We start from the raw sequence: 18697 nt of genomic DNA, 5'->3' as shown, positions 1-18697 counted from the left end.
GCTGTCTTCAGCTCAGGTCATGATCCTGGGGTCCTGGGATCCAGTCCTGCATCGGGCTCCCTGCTCAGCGGGGAACCTGCTTCTCCCTCTGCCTGCTTCTCCCCCTGCTTGTGCATTCTTTCTCTCTCTGGTAAATAAATAAATAAAATCTTAAGAAAAAGAATGTAAGAACCTTGGGACAGGGATCTGTTTGTTCACTGGTATATCCCCAGTGCCAAAAACAGTGTCTGACACAAAGTAGGTACTCGATAAATGTTTGCCGAATGAATGCCAGTCCTAGGCATCACACAGATTATATCTTTTAATTCGCCCAACTACTCTTTCAATTATTAGCCCCATTTTAAAGATGAGGAAATGCAAGCTCTGTAAGGTGATGTAAATTGCTGGCTGCCAAACTAGTAAGTTGTAAAGCCTGGATTTCCACCTGGCTTGTGTAACTCCAGAGCCCTTGTTCCTAACCATTACGTGATCCTGCCTCTCTCTGTGCTGGAAGCTATGTTTTAAAAGATTGATACAATGGGGGCGCCTGGCTGGCTGAGTCGGTGGAGCACAAAACTCTCCGGGTTGTGAGTTTGAGCCCCACATTGGGTGTAGAGATTACCTTAAAATAAAATCTTAAAAAAAAAAAAAGATTGATGTAATGAATCAATCTAGAGGAGGGTGTTAGGACTGGTGAGGGGTCTCTAAGCCATGTCATATGATAAGCAGTTTATGGAACTAGAAAGTCTTTTCACCTAAAAAAAAGCCTAATTTGAGTGAGGGATTGAATATATAAAAAGTAGATCCAAATATTTGAAGAGCTATAGCATGGAACAAGACTTTGTTCTGTGCAGTCTGAAGGGCAGAGCCTGGAATTAACAGAGCAAAGAAAGTCAGTCTATTCCCTGCTTGAGGCACAGAAGCTGAGGGTACAGGTAGGGTTGATGCAGAGGACAGAGGTCCTGGACCTTCAGGATTCCTTGGCAACTCTGTGAATTTCACGATGGCATAACTTTCCAGAAAACAAGGGCAAAGCAGCTTTGTTGTGTTCAATGCTAACATGAGGCCAACACAGTGAAAGAGAAGACCTCGGGTGGGAGGAAAGCAGTCATGAGGGCCCTTTCAGAAGTTTCAGTGTTCAATTCGGCAGCACATATACTAAAATGGGAACAGTACAGAGAAGATTAGCAGGGCCCTGTGCAAAGATGACACAAATTCATGAGGCGTTCCATATTTTTATTGTACACCTAAAACTAATATAACACTGTATGTTAATTAAACTTCAATTGTTTAAAAAAGATTATTTGAGAAAGAGAGAGAGAACGTGAGCAGTGGAGAGGGGCAGAGGGAGAGGGAGAAGCAGACTCCCCGCTGAGTGGGGAGCCCCAAGAAGAAGATAAAGACGGGGCTCGATCCCAGGACCCTGAGATCGTGACCTGAGCAGAAGGCAAACATAACCTACTGAGCCACTCAGGTGCTCCCCTCTTTTTTTAAAGGAGAAGTTTCAGGGGCACCTGGGTGGCTCAGTTGGTTGGGCGTCTGCCTTCTGCTCGGGTCATGGTCCCGGGGTTCGGGGATCGAGCCCGCATCGGGCTCCCTGCTTGGTGGGGAGCCTGCTTCTCCGTCTCCCGCTCCCCCTGCTTGTGTTCGCTCACTCTTTCTGTCAAATAAATAAATTAAAAATCTTAAAAAAAAAATAAAGGAGAAGTTTCAGTAAATGTCTGGGTTGCCTCCACAGATGTGGAGTTTAGTTTAAAAAGAAATGACTGGTTGGAAAAAAAAAAAAAAGAAAAAGAAATGACTGGTTGGGGTGCCTGGCTGGCTCGGTCAGAAGAGCATGCCACTCTTGATCTGGGGGTTGTGAGTTTGAACCCCATATTGGGTGTAGAGATTACTTAAATGAATAAATAACTTTAAAAAACTTTAAAAAAATGACTAGTGAAGGAATGCAGACAGCTGTTGAAAAACCTTAGCTTGACAGAAAACAGGGATATGAGGGAAATCATTCAAGGCTGCAGCAATATCCAGGAGAGAGCTTTTCAAGATGTGGAAACTTCTGTGTTTGAAGGGAGTGGGGATTAAAGACCCTGCCATATGGTTATAGGAGCAAGTTTCCTTATGCTTTGGAAAAAATGAGATGCTGGGTTGGAGACACACCTTGGAGGTTTGGAGCAACCTCAAATCATGTCCATTTTGGGGGTGTCTGGTATATTACAAAGTTAAATACTAAGATAGATGGTTTTGAAGATATTTAGTATATTTTATTAATTTTTAAAATTCATTCATTTATTTATTTAGATTTTATTTTTTAAGTAATCTCTAAACCCAACACGAGGCTTGAATTTAACAACCCTGAAATCAAGAGTCACATATTCTACTTGACTGAGCCAGCCAGGTGCCCCAATACTTGGTGTATTTTAAATGTTTCTATTTGGGGCGCCTGGGTGGCTCAGTCGTTAGGCGTCTGCCTTCGGCTCAGGCCATGATCCCAGGGTCCTGGGATCGAGCCCCGCATCAGGCTCCCTGCTCCGCGGGAAGCCTGCTTCCCCCTCTCCCACTCCCCCTGCTTGTGTTGCCTCTCTCGCTGTGTCTCCCTCTCTCCCTGTCAAATAAATAAAATCTTAAAAAATAAATAAATGTTTCTATTTAACAAATGAAAACTCTTAGCATAAACACAGCAATAATATAGTGATAGTTACAAAATGCCTACAGGCTTTTTGTTTTTGTTTTAAGTACAAAATTGAAGAGCCCTATAAATGTGAGACTGGGATTAAAGGATCCTCCTGGGGTGAGGATGAGGAAAGGGTGGGGATGAGGTTAGGATGGGTGCAGGTTAGAGGCGCCCCAAGAGGGGGCACGACCTCCAAAGGCCTCAGGGAAGTGACACAGACATGCCCACTCTCGGATAAAGGAGGCAGGGAGGTCGGCTTGCCTTGGCACGAAGGAGTTCTGTCAAAGCATTCCGAGGTCGGGCCCAGGGGAAGGGCATCGTGGAGCGATCAGTGTCTGAGGCGTCCACAGGGGGGCAGCGTGGCGACTCGGAGGAGCTCTGAGAGGGCCCCGAAGTGGCCCCTTACTTCCTCCCACACCCCCCTCAACTCCACTCCTTCTTCCTTCCCGTTGTTATTCGAGGGCTGCCCACCAACCCCCGCACAGGGACAGCTGAGGGAAACTCTGACTTTTTCTTCTCTGCAGCTGGAAGGCTAAGGCTTGTCATCCTGTTGCGCCCACAGTCCCACCCCTTTAAGTACAGGTGTCCTGGGTGGAAACATGGAAAGTGGAAAGGGGCAAGGAACAGTCTGGCGCTATCCGGTATCCGTGGCCCTTGTCGGGGGCCTGGCTTGGCCCCTGCCTCTCTCAGGCTTGGTTCGCCGCGCCAACACCCAGCACAAGGGGGCGCTATCGCCCCGCAAACCCTGCCCGGCTGGTCTCTGCGGCAAGAGGGGGTGTGGCCAGCCGGGGAATGGGGTGGGTGTTCTTCTGGGCCCGTTGTCCTGCTTTCCTCCACCCAGAATTTAGATGCAGTTTTGTGCAGGCAAGGGGTGGGGGGCTCTGGGACACTGGCTGGTAAGGTAGAGGGGAGACTTTGGGGACACCTGGCATGGAGCTTAGACAGGTGTCAGGAGGAGAGAACTTCGTGTGGGCCCCCCAGGCCAGGGTCCAGAGCAGGCTGGCCTGAGGGTACAGTCTGAAGGATTGGTATTTCCAGAAGAGCTGGGTTAACACAACCCGATACCGATCACTCCCAGATTAAGGGCAGGCTGTGGGGGACACATGAGGAGGCCACAGGGACAAATGCTTAGGAATTATGAACCCATTACCTTGATATATTTTTCTTTCTTTTTTTAACTTTTTAAAGATTGAGGTGAAATATACAGTCAAGTTCATGAAATGTACTAAAACCTACAGCTCAATGATTTTTTACGTTTCGTATACGTAATACTTATATACATACATATGTGTACAGTACTTCTACATTCCCAGCTATGGCTGTTTGCTTGTGTAATTCACAATATTCACTGGCATTTTAAGTCAACAAACATTTTTTTCCCCTTTTTTAAAGATCTTATTTATTTGTTTGTCAGAGAGAGAGCACAAGCAGGGGGAGCAGCAGGCAGAGGGAGAAGCAGGCTCCCCACTGAGCAGGGAGCCCGATGCAGGACTCAATCCCAGGACCCTGGGATCATGACCTGAGCCAAAGGCAGACGCTTAAATGACTGAGCCACCCAGGTGTCCCTTTAAGTCAACACACTTTTTTTTTTTTTTTAAGATTTTATTTATCTATTCACGAGAGACACAGAGAGAGAGGCAGAGGCAGAGGGAGAAGCAGGCTCCAGGGAGCCCGATGCGGGACTCGATCCCAGGACTCGAGGATCATGACCTGAGCTGAAGGCAGACGCCCAACTGACTGAGCCACCCAGGCGTTCCTTTAAGTCAACAAACTTTTATTAAGGGGCTCTTGCGTGCCTAGCACCATCTTACTCCTTTGTAAGGAAGCGAGGACGGAACATGTTTGTCCCGTGGCTGTGGTGGGGTCAGTATTATTATGAATCATAGTCATTCCTTGACAGAACTATCCCATCAGTGCCTTGGAGGGCTGTGGCAGGCTGTGTGATCTGCTTGCTGTGGCCATATTTTTGGAATCCAAAGTGGGAGGAATTGTCTGCCATGTCTGAATACACTAACGCACAGAACCTCAGGGAGATAATATTATTGGATCCAGAATATACGGTCAGGGCAACCACACTCCTAGCACAGAGCCAGACACTGAGTGGCCAAGGAGAGCATTTTTGGGAATTGATTTTGCTCTCTGGCCTGGTGCTCCATGTCTCTGGAAGCTGAGCAAAGGGTGACGTCTTTGACCACAGGCTGTATCAAAATGAGCTGGAGCTTGTCACGTGTGTGTGAATCTGCTAGGTCTTTGGAGGCACCAGTCTTTTCCCCTCCCTTGTGGTCATCCTGGCCTTGCCCCACCCAGACCCCATCCTGCCCCAAATCAGGGAAGTACTCCTATTGGGAAGTGAAGTGTGTGAGCAGGATGTGACCCATGGTGAGGCAGCTCCCAGACCTGGTCTTGTCCCTGAGTCAATGAGCTACTTCAGGAAGTCCTTCCGCCAATTCACTGCAGTGTGGACACCTCTTCTGAGCCATCTATTGCCCCTCCCCACCCAGATGTGGGTCTGTGGGGGCCGGAAACTGGTCTCCTCCTCCTCTAAGCCACAAAGAGCCCATTGGAGAAATAAGGTACCCTGGGGGAGTGGAGGAGCGCTGCCTCAGCATGGAGGGAGTGGAAGCTGCTCCCTTGGGGTGTGGCAACAGCCCTGCCCTGGAGTGCCCAATCCTGCTGTAATGGCCCTGGTTCCAGGACTGGTGAGGGACAGAGGAGGACAGAGGGGGCTGGGCCAGGCTGGGGAAGGCTGGCCTGGAAGGCGCTCAGCCTTCGGCCCTGGGCCAGGGTGGAAAGTATGTGTGTGAGCTCATTTGAAAGGTGGCTTCTGGCCAGTCAGGCCTGCCTCCTTTCCAGGCCCCAAGTGCCCAGCCCCCTTGAAGGCTGCCTTTGGGTCTCCCCAGTCTCCCAAGACTGTCTGAGGGACAAAGGCCGAAACCCCCAGGTTAGGTGTGCAGGCATTGGTCTCCTAAAGGAAGTGAATTCAGATTTGGGGGGTGGGTAAGAAGGGGGTACAGGGACTGTAGGACAATGGATTAGCCTTGACTGGGGTTCCCTTGGGGCCTCAGGGAACGAGAAGGCCCTCGTCTTCCTAGGCCCTCATCACAGCCATTCACCACCCCCATCCCTCCCCTAGCTGTTGCCATTTGTGCCACTCAGTCCTTTTGGCTTCTGAGTCCTTCCTGCTGCTTCCTGCCTTCCCTCAGAGTACCTGTTTCTGTCCCCCAGAAGGGAGGTGACTGCAGGCAAAGCGGGTTCCTGAGGAAGAGCCCTTCTCCTGCTGCATTCCTACTCCCCATGCCGATGCTGCCGCATGGAACAAGAAGCAAGCACTCATGGGCCGTCAGATCCCCAGAACACACACTACCACACACACCCAGCCACGCAGGGGCCACACTGGAAGAGACACCCAGAGACACGGGCAGAATCTACCTACACAGGGGGGAAAAAAAAATCAGACAGACCTGGGTTTTCATCATGGAATAACGAGCTACGACCTTAAGGAAGTCTTATCTGGGCCTCAGTTTCCAAACCTGTAACACAGGGGCAATGGTCGTGCCTGTGTCATTAGGTGTCACGAGGACCTCAGCAAGTGTTGGGTTTTTTACCACCTCCCTTTGGCTGGAAAGGGAAGTGGGAGTACGGAGGGGAAAGAGGACGGGGAAGTCTGGCAGCATGTGGAGAAGGGGCCTCAGGGGAGGGACAGTGAAGGACCAGCAGGGCTGGCCAGGTTGTGTGTGAGGGGTCACTCTGCTCAGTCCTCTCTTCTCTGGAGGGCCCGGCTCATTCTTCGATATTCCCTTCTCGTGTAGCTGACCCAGCACCTGGCTGGCAGCCTGGGAGGTGTGGGCCCTGCTGGTGGCAGGAGCCCTGGGGAGCGGAGTCTGTGGCTCCCCCCATCAAATGTGTGGGATGCCATCGTAGGCCAAGCAGTGCCTCTCCTCGGCGCTTGCCCCTGCTGCAGTCCCCTTTGAGGCCGCTTTCCTGGGTTCTGCCCAAAGCTCCTCGCAGATTCCCCTTGGCTCCCTCCTGGCTGCTCTAGCTCACATGTGCTGCTTTCGAATACAGGAACTTGGAACCTTAGAAACTGGGTCAGGCCCAACGGACAAAGCGGGGTAGGGCCAGTAAAAGCGGCCTTTTCAGGTCTCTCGGGAAGCCGCAGGGACCTCTGTTCTCCCCTCACCCTGCCTGACCCTGTGCGATCAGCAAGGCACCTCCCAGGGTCTCCGGCGGCCTCCCTGGGCTGGATCCCTCAGGCCCAGGGCACAGTCAGAAGCAGGGGACCTTGCCGGCCTCCACCCCACAATTCTCCCTGCTCGTGAAGCCTCTTCCACCTCTTTCCCCCTTTGTCTCTGGTCCTCCATTCCCATCTCTCCCCCTTGGCTTCAGAGAGCATCTTGTGATTCCAGAATCAGGGCCAAACAATTTCCTCGTGATGGGGAAACCGCACTCCAGCCGTGGCAGCCCTAGGCTCCCCCTCCTCTTCCCTCTGGCTAGCCCCCCCCCAGGCTCCGCGACTGGCTCCAGCTGTGTTTTGCACAACTCCCACTGGATAACATCTGTAATTGCCTCCAGATGTGGGCCACAAAAACACAAAGGGGCCATGAGCTCATCTTTGAGCTCCTTGCGACATGCATAGCCCCCCGCCTCCTCCATGCCCCCCCCCAGACAACCCCTAACTTTCCCAGACCAGCTTCCCTGGGTCACCATCCCCTCCGGTGAGGGTGGCAGGGAGGTGGTGTCCAAATCCACTGAGATACACAGGCTGTGCCAAACAGCTGTTGGCAGAGAGGTGGAGGAGGCCAGGCATAGGGTCAGGGTTCCTGGCTGGCAGAGAGGTGGGGTACCCCTTCTGCCAAAGCAATCACACCAACCAGCCTTGAAGAGCAGTTGGATAGGACCACTGGCCTAGGTGGGGCCAGCACTCTTGGAGGAAGGCCGAGGAGGGGGCCTGGGCTGGTGCCCAGGGAGGGCTGGGCTCAGGCAGGAAGGGAAGAGGGCTGCTCCCCTTCAGCTGAGCTGACTCAGCAACTGAGCTATTCCTCCCTCCAGGCTGGTTTCGGAGGAAGGGTGGGCCGACAGCCTGGGAACCCTGTCTGGGGCAGAAGTTTCGAAGAAACAAAGCCTTGTTATTCTTCCCTTCCAACCTGACCATCTTGCCTCTCCTGGGCAATTGGGGTGAGATTCCTGTTTTGCCAGAGATAGGCTGCTCTTAATTGGCCACGGGCAACTGTCTGTCCTTCCTGGGTGTTCCTCCTGCCCCTGCGCCTGGAGCCCCCCGGGCCTAGAAGAGGCTTAGATGAGGAGGGCTTTGGGGTAAAGGGCCTGCCTGAGGTCGAAGATGATCCTGGGAGTCCCCAGTAGCAGAAAGAGAGGTCTGAGGAAACGGAGGGTCTGTGGCCAGATCACGGGACAGGGTAATGCAATCTAGGAAGATTTTCCGAGTGGCCTCAGCTTGACCACTTCCTCTTGCCTTTGCAGCTCTGGGCCTCGGAGGTAACCCCTTAGCTGGGTTGGGAGAGAGTGGCTGGGCTCTGTGGACCACTTCCCTGCCTCCGTGGAGTAGGTATGCCCTCCTTCCCAGCTGTGGCCCTGAATCCCCATTGTCCACCAAGAATAAACATATTCTTTATGAAAAATACCAAAACCCCACGTCACAGAAAACACCGGTTACAGGCATGCTTTCCATTCACCTCTCAGAGAGAAGGCAGCCACACAAAGAATGTGAAACACCATTTATTCTTTGTGGAAAGGTTGAACAAGGTCAAAAATGTCCTTAGAGGGCACTGACCCAGCCCCGCCCTGCAGGTTCCTGGGGTCGGATGCCTCTGCCCCCCCCACCCCCACCCTTCCCATGCCCCTTGTTAACAAAAAGGAACGATTTGAAGGGAATTCATATATAATAATTATAATAAAAATATACATTAAACAAAACAAAAAAAAAACCCAAACAAGACAAATTTAGCCGAACTGCCAGCACCGTTCACCCCACACACTCCCACCACCCCCCACCCCCCCACCCCTGACATCCCTCCCCTCTCTCTGCCCCCACAGGGTCTCACTTCTCCCAAGTCCCCGGTACCGTGACCACCTGTGGTGGCCAGAGGAGACTTCGAATGGGTGGGCTGGGTGGGGGAGAGGAGGCAGGACACCGGAAGGATGGGCCGAGGGGCGGGGGCATCAGGAAGTGAGGGGCTAACCTGACGAGCCCCACCCAGGCACCTGCCCCCTCACTGAAGCCAGCTGATGCTGCTGAGCGCTGCCGCCTCTGCTCGCCTCCCTAACTAGGTGGCCACCCTCATGAAGGTCCCAAGTCATCAGTCCCTGGATGTGTGTCATCTCTGCTCCTTTCTCTGGGCTTCCCACATTTCCCATACGTGTACGCTGGTTGGAGGAAGGGCACCAACGTGGAGTAGGTGTGCCTTTCTCCGGCCCTTCCGCAGAGCTCCGATAAAACATGCCCTCCCCTGGGTACCACAGCCCACCTTGCGGTGGCCCTGCTGGCTTGGCCTGCCCGGCCCGCGGCCCTCCTCTCCCACTGCACCTCCCCCGTTAGCCTTTTGGTCCTGTCTTATCCCCCCAACTGCTCTGCCCCTTGGTCCCTCTCCCAGCTGCCTGCATTTGAGCAAGATTCTTTTTCTGTGGTCTTCAGGCTCACCCCCAGGGCTCCAGACAGTCTCTCTCCTTGGCCCGCCCCCCACCCCGGTAGCTGCAGCCCCTGGTTTCAGCTCCTCTAACCCTGACATCCCCAGCCAAGGCTGACATTTGTGGGGGTAGGACCGTCAAGGGTTTCTACAGCCCCTTAATGGCTCAGGCTCCTGGGGAAGTTCTCGGGGCCAGGTGGGGCAGAGGCAGATCTTTGTGGAGGGGACTGACTCTGAGCTTTCCTCCCAAGGTCTTAGGGTGGCTGTGTGGCCCTCCCCACTCCCCCCCCCACCCGCTCCTACTCTTTCAGGGTCGGTCTCCCCCCTCAACAAGATTAGATTCCTTTAAGCCAGAAAGAGTGGTAGGAGGTTGCCAATGGGGTGCACCTGGGGGCTTTCGGGGCTGGAGTGCCCAGAGCCTCCTGAGGTCAGAGTTCAGAGGTTAAAGTTACATCAGGGAAAGGAGAAGGAGCAGATGACCCCATCTGACCTTTGCCAGCGAGGTCTGAGGGTCCTGCCTTCAAGTGCAGAGCCAAGACATTCAGATGGGGCTGGACACATACCAAGCTACAGAGGCCCCTGGGCGGACAGGGGCTGGGAGGGGCGGCCCCTGATCAGCCCCCAGGGGACCCATGGAGGGAAGAAGCAATGCCAGGGTTGAGGTTGAGAGAGGCGGTGGCGGGACAGAGAAGCAGGGAGGTGGGGGGCGGGGTGGGGAGGGGGGGCCTGGGACAGGTGGGAGCAGCCCACCCACCACCACCTGCTGCCGCTGGCCGTCAGAGGCCAAGTCCTCGTGGTAGGCGCGGGCGGGCGGCCGTGGGGGTCAGACCTTGTCCAGCAGGGAGCGCTGGCAATACAGCAGTCGTTTCGGGGTCCCGTGGCGTCTGAAGAAGACGACGGCGAGCCCCACTGCCAGCACCAGGAGCAGCAGCAGCACGGGCAGGACCACAGCGGCCGCGCTCACCGCCCCGCTGCCCTCTTCGTCCACCTCGATGATGATCACCTCCGTCTCCTCCTCCGTCCCCTCGTCCGGCCGGCCGCCCGCTGCAGGGCAGCCCATCCAGTCCCGCAGGGCTGACTTGGGGTAGCCTGGCTCTACCTTCAGCTTCTGGTTGTTGAACTTCCAGTATTTGTTGCCCTTGTAGAAGTACGTGAAGACTGCAGGGGGCAGCAAGAAGGTGGCGGGGCAGAGCCACAGAGAGGGAAAGAGCAGGAGGAAGATCTGTGAGTCGTGCGAGCCAGCTGAGTTCCTCCCTCAGCCTCTGGGAACATCAGTGGCCTCAGCTGTAAACGGGGCTAGTTCTAGTACCAGGCTGGGAGGGCGGTGGGGCTTGGGGATCCGATGTGTGGAGAGCACTTTGCTCAGAGCCTGGCACAAGGCAAGGGTTCCGGCGTCCTCGTCAACACTGCTTTCCCCACCGTACTGTCCTGTCCGGCTTGCCGCCCCTTCTCCCTTAGCCCGCTGTCCCCACCCTCCCCTCACGGACACCTCCCTCGCCCCTCACCTTCATCGCTGCCCATGAAGGACCCTCTGGGAGACTCGGGGATTCCTTCCCAGACCTTGATGTTTTTGGGGTACTCGCTGTCCACTGCCCTGAGCTCCTCGTTGAAACGGTAGTACCTGGGGGAGAGGAGGGGAGGGGAAGCGGTCGGGCACTGGGCCTGTCCTCGGAGGGTAGCGGGGCCCAGGACTAAATTCACCAGTGAGCAAAGGGTGGCTACGGACAGGGCGCGGGACCGGGGTTTTGAGTAATGAGGGCCTGCAGCTGGAAGTGGCGGAAGGTGGGGGTGGATGGGAGGTCCCAGGCTGCAAGAAGCCGCCAGTAGCCTTTAATGACAGTGCCTGGCAGCTGGGGTGGAGGCACGGTGCTGGGGGCAGGAGGCGCCAAATGACCGGGTCTGCAGTTGTGACCCGGTCACTTCCCACTCACTCGGCACCTAATGGAGGCTGTCTGTTGCTAGGCAACAGCAGAGGCTCAGCCAGCAACTAACTTGTCCAGGGAACCATCCCCAGGGTAGGTGGGTCTTTCTTCAGAATCGAGGGAATCTAGTGGCGGCGTCTGAGGCGGGAGGCCCAGGGCCGAGGGGCTGAGGTCTCACTTGTTTCCCCGGAAGAAGTAGGTCTTTCCGTTGGGCATCCAGAAGAGAGCGGCATCGATTTTGTCAGTAGGCAGTCCTCTGCCCAGCTCCTTGATGTGCTTGGGGTAGCCAGGTTCCAGGGAAGCTTCGTCGAACACCCAGTGCTTGTCTCCTGCAGAGGAGAAAGGAGGGCGGGATCAGGGCTCCCCTCGGGCTCTTGGGTCTTCGGAGGAGTTGAGTGGAACCCACTCCTCCCAGGAGACTCTCCCCATCAGCCAGAGAACACGGGCAGAATGCCTGCTTACCTTTGAAGAAGACAAACTTGCCATCTTTCCTCTCGTAGGCAGTGTTGACAGATGCAGGCAGGCCCCGCCAGAACTGGCCGATGGGCATGGGGTATCCATCCATCACTTGGTTATTCCTCACCCTCCAGAACCAGCGCTCCTAGAAGGCATCGAGGTGGGGACAGTGCGTTCTGTTTTATAGCTAGTCCTCTGGCTCAGTCCCCAAAGCTTCCCACTGTCTCGGTTCTAGTTCTTAGTCCTCCTGTTGCTGTTTCCACCCAGCCTGCTGGGCTTAGAGCCCTACCGTCCCCCACAGCGGCCCCCTTCTTCCTCTCACCTTGAAGACAAACATCTCCCCTCGGAGCACGGCCACGGTGTCAAAGTTCCCGTCACAGATGTTGGGCCCATAGGTGGGGTTTTTGGGCTTATCGGGGACAGAGGGCCTGGAGGTCGTCCTGGGTTGAGGGGGCATCTTGGTGGGGGACCCTGACTGACTCCCTGGTGTAGAGAACATGAGAGGCACTTCAGACTTTGTGGCAGAGGGGGAGGACAGAACAGGCATATGGGCAGACAATCCCCTTGGAAAGGTGTGGATGGCCCTTTGCGGGGAGGCTGAAGCAATCAGGTGGGAAAGGACAGGAAAGGTGGACTCAAAAGTGCGAGAAGAATAAAACATGTAGAAGAAATAATGTAAAAAAAAAAAGAAAAGAAAAAAGTGGGAGTGGGTGGTGAGTGGAGGCAGGGTCAGGTGGGGTTGGGGGCAGACCGTAGGGCGTGGGGGAAGGGAAGGGATGCGTAGGTCAGAGAGACCAGGAGGGGAGAAGGAGCAGATGTGGGCATAGATTACTCACCGTAAAGTTGCTGGATGCCCCGGCGGTCGTCATCGGGCAGCACGAAGTTCTCTGTGTCCATCCACTGGTAAAAGGGCGCCATGATGGCCGAGGGATCATTGGAATGCTCAAGGCCCAGGGCATGGCCCAGCTCGTGCACAGCCACCAGAAAGATGTCATTCCCTGGAGTGATGGGTAGGATGATGTGGGAAGCCTGGGTCCCTTCCCTCAGACTCCCTGCTTTCCCACCAGAGGCTTCGTTTTCACACCCGAGCCTGCCTGTCATGTTTTTCACCCAAAAAGCCACAAAGCCAGTCAGCAATCTATTCTGGATGGAAGTGAGAGGGTGCTCTGGGGCCAGATACCAATCCCAGGAATGCGTGTATTAAGGGAAGTTGAGGTCCCATCTGGTCCCCAGGTTTTCCCAGGAGCTAGAGGTGACATTTGCCCGGAGAAGTGGGAAGTCTTTGACTGGGAAGTCAATTATTGGGTGACAAAGGGACCAGATATAAGTGGAGCAAAATTAGAATCCTGCTTTCACTGGAAGTCAGACTAGGAGATCTTTGTAGCCCAGAGACTTGGGGGTTTGAGGTTTGGGGAGGAGGCAGGAGAACCGCCCCCACTACAAATGGTCACTGACACTCCCCAAAATAAATGAGTCCCAGGGCTACTTCGCTCACCATTCAGATCCTCATTCCTGACAGTCCAGGGCTCAGCAGAGTCAAAGTGGGTGTCCCCTCCGATGTTGGGGCCCGGGAAGTAGGCATGGGCCAGGAAGCCACCCTCGCCATCAAAAGGCGTGCTGTCACCATGGAAACCCTCAGCGAAGAAGATCATGATGTCTGCCTGCTTCTCATGGCCCTCGCGGATATAGGCATAGGGCACCTCTCGGAAACGAAGTGGTGTGGCGCTCTCCCACACACGGAATGCCTTGCGAATGGCCTCGAATGTGGCATACTCGCCCACCTTGGGGGTGTAATTCTGGATGCTGAGGTCCAGCCACATGGGGAGAGGATGGGAGGGCATTAGGATCACAACCAATACAATTCTCCTTCTCTGTACTTTCCCAGGTCTGACTGAACCGCCCAGCCACCTTTGCTGCCCGGCTCTTCCTGCTGCCTCGTGCGGGATGCCTCTGCCCCAAGAACTGAGGGTTCAGGGACCCCCCAGGCTTCGGCTTTCTGGCCCTGGGGTGCACCCCCCACAGGCTGCACCTTCCTCCAAGATTACAGCCACGTTCCTCCCCACTCCCAAGGATGCTTCACAGGGATAGAGGTGAGTAGAACAGGAGGCCTCAGAGTCTGTTAGCACAACTGATAGGGAGGGCGACCCTGATGTGAGAAAGGCAACTTGCCTGCTGGACTCACCAGAAAGTGATCTCATTATGCTGCCATTTGAGGCCCTGGATGGCATAGCGCTTCCTTCGAACATTGGCCTTGATCTCAGCCCCAAACTTATCGGGAACACCACAGCGGGGACGCCTCATGGCCCTAGGGAGTGAGGATTGTGGTCAGGGTAGCATATTAAAGAGAAAGGTCTTCAGAGGAGAGGGGAAGTGCCTGGCCTCGGAAGGGCCAAGGTTATGGGGTCAGGGTGAAAAGGAGAGGGTGGGGACCAGCGACTGACTAGCATGTGGGGTTGGGGGAGGGGGCAGGAGTCAGGCGTGTAGGTAGCCATGTCCCTGTGCTCAGTGTTGTCGCTGGGTGCCACGCAGGATTCCTGCCAGGGTCTAGCACTTACTTCATGGTGTCTGCATCAGCCTTGCCCGTCACGCGCAGACCATAGAACTTCTGCATGGCAGCAATGGCAGCTGAGAAGGACTGGGGGGAGCGCTGTGTGTGCGTGCGCAGATCCCCGGGGGGCAGGTAGCCATACTGCTGCAGCCAGGCCTGTAGGGAGAGGAATGTGGCTTCAAGCATCTCCACTTGGCCCAAGGGGAGCCTCGGCCTCCCCCTGGTATCTGGCATGCACCCTTGGCTTAGGAGGAAAGGGCAACGAGCTCCCAGCCTGGCTCTGGCAGTGGGGCTGGAGGAGTTCCCAGGTTGGACCTGAACTCTGGCCCAGGCCCCAGTATGACTTGTCCTCTCGGGGCTGTGGGCTCAAACAGGGGTGGGGAGCCACGGCTCTGGACTTTGGCTGTAACTCTTGAGAATGGGAGCCCAAATGGCTTAACGGAGTCCTAGGATGTCTTCTCAGAGCTGAGATTCCTTCCAGCACTTTCCTCCTCTGTGTCAGTGTTCCTGTAAATATAGTATGTCCTACCTGCGAGTGGGTTGTTCCCATGATGGGTGGAGGCAGGGAGGCTGAGGGGGCTCTCTTTTGGTCCTGGTATGAGACCCTCTTGGGACAGGGATGCCATGCCTCCAGGACCCTCACAGCTGATATCTTTTTAGGAAGGAGAGAGCAGAACAGGAGCTAGGGCTGAGGCTGGCTGCTGAGACCGGAAACTGGGACCTTTGGAGGTGGTGGGGCCGTGATCCAGCCACAGAGCTAGGATCCTGCCTCTCTCCCCATCCAAGCATCTGACCTAGGGCTTGGGACCTAAAGGCCCATTTGAGGTTCTTAGTAGAGGGAGTGGGAGATGGGGGTGGTGGTAGAGACTCGGGGACAGTATTGTACTTGAGGTATGTTGTGAATTGTTCATAATATAAAGGCTGGCATATTGCCTTAACATAAAGTTGGGTTTTCGGTGTTTGATTGAAAGGCACACAGAATACAGCCTTTATTGCAAGAACAATGGAGTATTTTCCTAAAGCCTGAAAAGTAAAATGAGCCAAGTTATATATGGAATATGAAAATACTCAGATTCTCCAGTGGAGATACTACTTTGGTCCCTGCTCCAGCTTTGCCTTCCTAAGGAGTTCAGAGGGGGCCTGCAGGTTGCCTAGGATGGAAGCTCGGAGCGTAGAGGACACCGTTGGGTGCCACAACCCCTATCCCAGGTCGTCAGGATGGATCTTCCCGAGGCCCTTCACCTCTAGGCCCAGGCCCTGGTGGTGGAGCAGTGCTCCTGCATTGGGGCTGGGGGTGATTCAGGAGCAGCTGACTGGGGACATGTGCCCGCGAGGGCAAGAATTGCAACAGGGTTCTGGGAAGTGATCCCCCAAGGCTGATGGGAGTTAGGGCCCGAGATATAAACAACCCAGCCTTTCCCCAGCCAACAGGCCTGGCCAGAACAACCTTAGCACCACCCGCCTCTGAGAGCCCCTCCTCAGGGGTAGAGGAGGGAGCCAAGTTTAACCTCTGGTAGACCACGGGGGAGCAGAGCAGGGTGCTGCAGTACCTGGTTGCTCTCCCCTGGAGCTGCAGACTTGCCCTGACCTGTGTTGGCTGATGCCACAGCTAGTGCCCATGGGAGGCCTGCTGTGGCCTGTGCCCAAGTACGCGGGAAACTCCCTTTGCCCTTAGCCTCACCTGTGGGGCACACCCCCCCAGGCTTATGACCCCTGGTGGGGGAGCAGCTGCTTCAGCTTTGGAGAAGGATGGGAGTGGCCTACTCCTGGAGCTGGAAGTCAGGAGGACTTAAGTCAGGCCCCCTCAACCCTCGGGGAACGGAACTGAGGGGAATTCTCTGAGGGCAGAATGACAGACTGGAGGGTGGCAGAGAGGTGAGGAGAATCCACATCCAGGAGCTCTGGGATAAATCCCTCTCCCTGATGAGTCTTTCAAGAAAGTAGGCCCGTCTAAATATTCACACCACAACGTCCACCCCATATACAAAAGAGAAAAATGGAGACTTAGGCAAGAAAGGGACTTCCCTGCAGTCAAGAGAGCCTTGAGGCCTGGAAAGGAAGTGCCCCCATCCCTCTCCTCCCAGGCCTAGGCTCTGAGCAAAGCAAGAACCACAGAGAAGACTAGGAGGTGAGGTAGGAACCACAGAAGAGAGGACTCTTGTGTCTGCGGCTGGGTGGGGGGAAGGGCCAAGTGCCAGAGAGGCCTCGGGAGGAGAGGGCCGTCCTGGAGCTGGTGCAGGACTCTGGAGGCTGGGTGGGAGGGAGCCGGGGCTGCCTGAGGCCTGGCTACCCCAGCTCACCCTCTAGTTTGGCCTGGAGAGGGAGCAACTATGTTAGGTCAAAAAACTCGGTTGGCTGGCTTTGTCTTGAAAACTGAGTGGTCTGGAGGTATTCCCCTAGGGAAGTCCAGAGAACCCCTCCCACCTCTGGCCTAGGAGTCCTGGAGAAGGTGGGTGGGTTGGGGGAAACGTTGGCAAACTCTAGCAGGCCTTGGATGGGAGCCTCTGGGCCTGTTCCTCCCTCCCTCTGCCTCCCACCCCTCCGTGGCCCAGAAGCAAAGGGTGGTTCTGGCACTGGGACTGCCTATGACCCACTTAAAACAGAGCCAGGGCTGCTGCCCCTCCCCTAGGGGGCCTAGTGGGGCAGGGGAGGGAAGGCAGGGCAGGCAAAGTTGGCAGTGGGCAGCCCCCAGATGCCCAGGCTTCTTTTGTTAGGAGCTCTCCTTGCAGGCCTCGGATGAAGACTCCAGGCTCCAGGGGGCGGAGAGGATGCCCCCTCCTGCTGGACCGTGTCAGGCTTAGCCCCAGGGCAGATCTGCACTCTCCCTGGGCACCCCCACTCCTAGGGCCACGCTTTGCTTCTTAGCCTCAGATCCCTTCGGGACAGAGAGAGTGTGTTCTTTCTGGAGATGTTTCCTCCGGGGGTGGGTCCAGGGCCAGGACCATGAGGGAGGAAGCCAAGTCCAGATCCCTTCCCCCTTCTGGGGCCCTTCCCGGCCCCTCCCGACCGCACCCAGGCCCTGCCGGGCTGAGTGGGTTGGGATGGCCCAAAATAAGAAGCTGATCAAATTCGTCTCCCACCTTCACCCCAAAATAAGAGAGAGAGAGTGAGAAAGAGAGGAAAAACCTCCCCAGACAACTCCCACGCGGCTTCCTCCCGGGCCAGTGGGCCAGCGTCGGGGAATGGGTTGGGGGGGCGACCGAGGCAGTCGAGACATGTGCGGGTGCCCTGGGCCCGGCCCTCTCCCCACTCCCCAGTGCGATGCCCTCAGTCTTCCTGCAATTAACACAGAAAAGCTATTAAGAAAAGCAACTAGAAGAGCCTAAAGGCGCCGCTGGGGGGGGGTGTGTGTGTGTGTGTGTGACGGGGGCAGAGGGAGGAGGCGGCCTCCGGGCCGAACCGCCGGCTCACAAGGAGAGCTTTGTGTGTCCGGAAAGGCGGCTAGGGCGCCAGCTCCGCGACCTTCGACGCCGGGGCTCCGGGCCGCGACACAGAGGGGTCGGCGTGGAGTTGGGGTGGGGTGGGGGCCGGAGCGGCTCGGAAGTCCAGCCCCGACCCCACCTGGCGGCGGCCGCATCCGCGGAGGGCCGGGACCGCCCGGGAGGCGCGCAGCGTGGGGGGCCCCGGAGCCGCGGCGCCGTCCACCGGAGCCTTCTCCGGCCGGCGGGCGCGGGCGGGCTGGAAAGTCGAAGAAACAACGGACTCGCGCACAGGACAAGAAACCAGGGCAGCGCCGGGGCTGAGCGGAGTCCAACTATTTAGCAGGCTCCCTCCTGGTTCTGGAGCTGAGCTCAGAGCCCGGGGGGGGGACCGGGGAGGGTGCGGGTGGGCCCCAGCTGTAAAGCTCTTCCCAGGAAAGGACTGGGAAAGCAAGTCGGCGGCGGGTGGGAGGGGGGCTGGCTGGGGGAGGCAGAAGTTGGATCGACTTGGAAGTTTGGAGCTGAGGAGGAAAAGGAAAGGGAGGGGATTGCTGCGGGCCGGAGCGGCCGAGACCCCGAGCGCCCTGCTCTCCAAAGAGGGGGCTGTCCCCTTGGAGACCCCCGGCTTGCCTCCCCGGCGGGCGCGACTGCCGGCGGGGCCGGGGAGCTCACTTACTTCGGGGCTGAAGCTGCTTTGGGCCGAGCTGAGGGAGGCGAACGCGGTGGCGAGCGTAAGCAGGGGGAGCAGCAGACCGCCGGTGGGCCGTGGGGCAGGAGACATGGTCCGCGACCGTCCCGGCAGCCAGCCGTGCGGGCTCCGCGGCGGGGGCCCAAGCCCTGGGGTCGCGCCGCCACTCCCTTGGGGCGCCTTTGTCTTCGGTGGGCACTGAATTTGGATTCCTCGAGCGCTGTCCGCTTGGAGATGAGGGGATTGTTCTTGAAAGCGCCTGTTTGCTCGTCCCCTTTCCCGTTTTTTGATCTTTCTTCTGCTTAGTCTGCGAACTGCATCGCGAGCCCTCTCTCCCTCTTCTGGTCCCTCCCTTCTCCCACAGCCTCTCCGC

General features: G+C 56.3%; 1 protein-coding gene, 1 long non-coding RNA gene and 1 other non-coding gene across 3 annotated transcripts in view; 2 read left to right on the top strand and 1 right to left on the bottom strand.

Annotated features, from left to right (window-relative positions):
* LOC141373231 (uncharacterized) overlaps positions 1-15161 on the top strand; it is a 19937-nt gene extending 4776 nt beyond the window's left edge. The window contains exons 2-3 of the long non-coding RNA XR_012378939.1: positions 13555-13759; positions 14878-15161. This is a non-coding gene — a long non-coding RNA (uncharacterized lncRNA). The remainder of the gene's footprint in view (positions 1-13554; positions 13760-14877) is intronic.
* Positions 1114-1217, top strand: LOC112822921 (U6 spliceosomal RNA). Its single transcript, XR_003207889.1, has one exon. It is a non-coding gene; the product is annotated as a U6 spliceosomal RNA (small nuclear RNA).
* Positions 8448-18697, bottom strand: MMP14 (matrix metallopeptidase 14). The gene is made up of 10 exons (XM_025870350.2): positions 18313-18697; positions 14225-14373; positions 13852-13974; positions 13165-13472; positions 12506-12667; positions 11992-12152; positions 11676-11814; positions 11392-11542; positions 10797-10912; positions 8448-10449 (listed from the first exon to the last, which is right to left on the bottom strand). Exons 1-10 carry the CDS (start codon positions 18415-18417, stop codon positions 10115-10117), a joined length of 1749 nt encoding a protein of 582 aa, XP_025726135.1. The 5' UTR covers positions 18418-18697; the 3' UTR covers positions 8448-10114.

This window comes from Callorhinus ursinus, unplaced genomic scaffold (assembly GCF_003265705.2).
Source record: "Callorhinus ursinus isolate GAN/ISIS: 27379988/994484 unplaced genomic scaffold, GSC_fseal_2.0 scaffold8, whole genome shotgun sequence".
Taxonomy (NCBI): Eukaryota; Metazoa; Chordata; class Mammalia; order Carnivora; family Otariidae; genus Callorhinus; species Callorhinus ursinus.
Note: the sequence above shows the minus strand (reverse complement) of the source record. Positions and strands in the feature narration are given on the sequence as shown.

Bases quoted from the DNA above. Each gene is read 5' to 3' on its own strand.
- MMP14 (XM_025870350.2), bottom strand. From the start codon at position 18,417: ATGTCTCCTGCCCCACGGCCCACCGGCGGTCTGCTGCTCCCCCTGCTT. The intron at 11,543-11,675 runs GTAAGCAGGCAT...TCTCCTCTGCAG, and splicing joins CAAGTTTGTCTTCTTCAAAG to GAGACAAGCACTGGGTGTTC. The intron at 10,450-10,796 runs GTGAGGGGCGAG...TGCCCCCTGCAG, and splicing joins CTTCATGGGCAGCGATGAAG to TCTTCACGTACTTCTACAAG.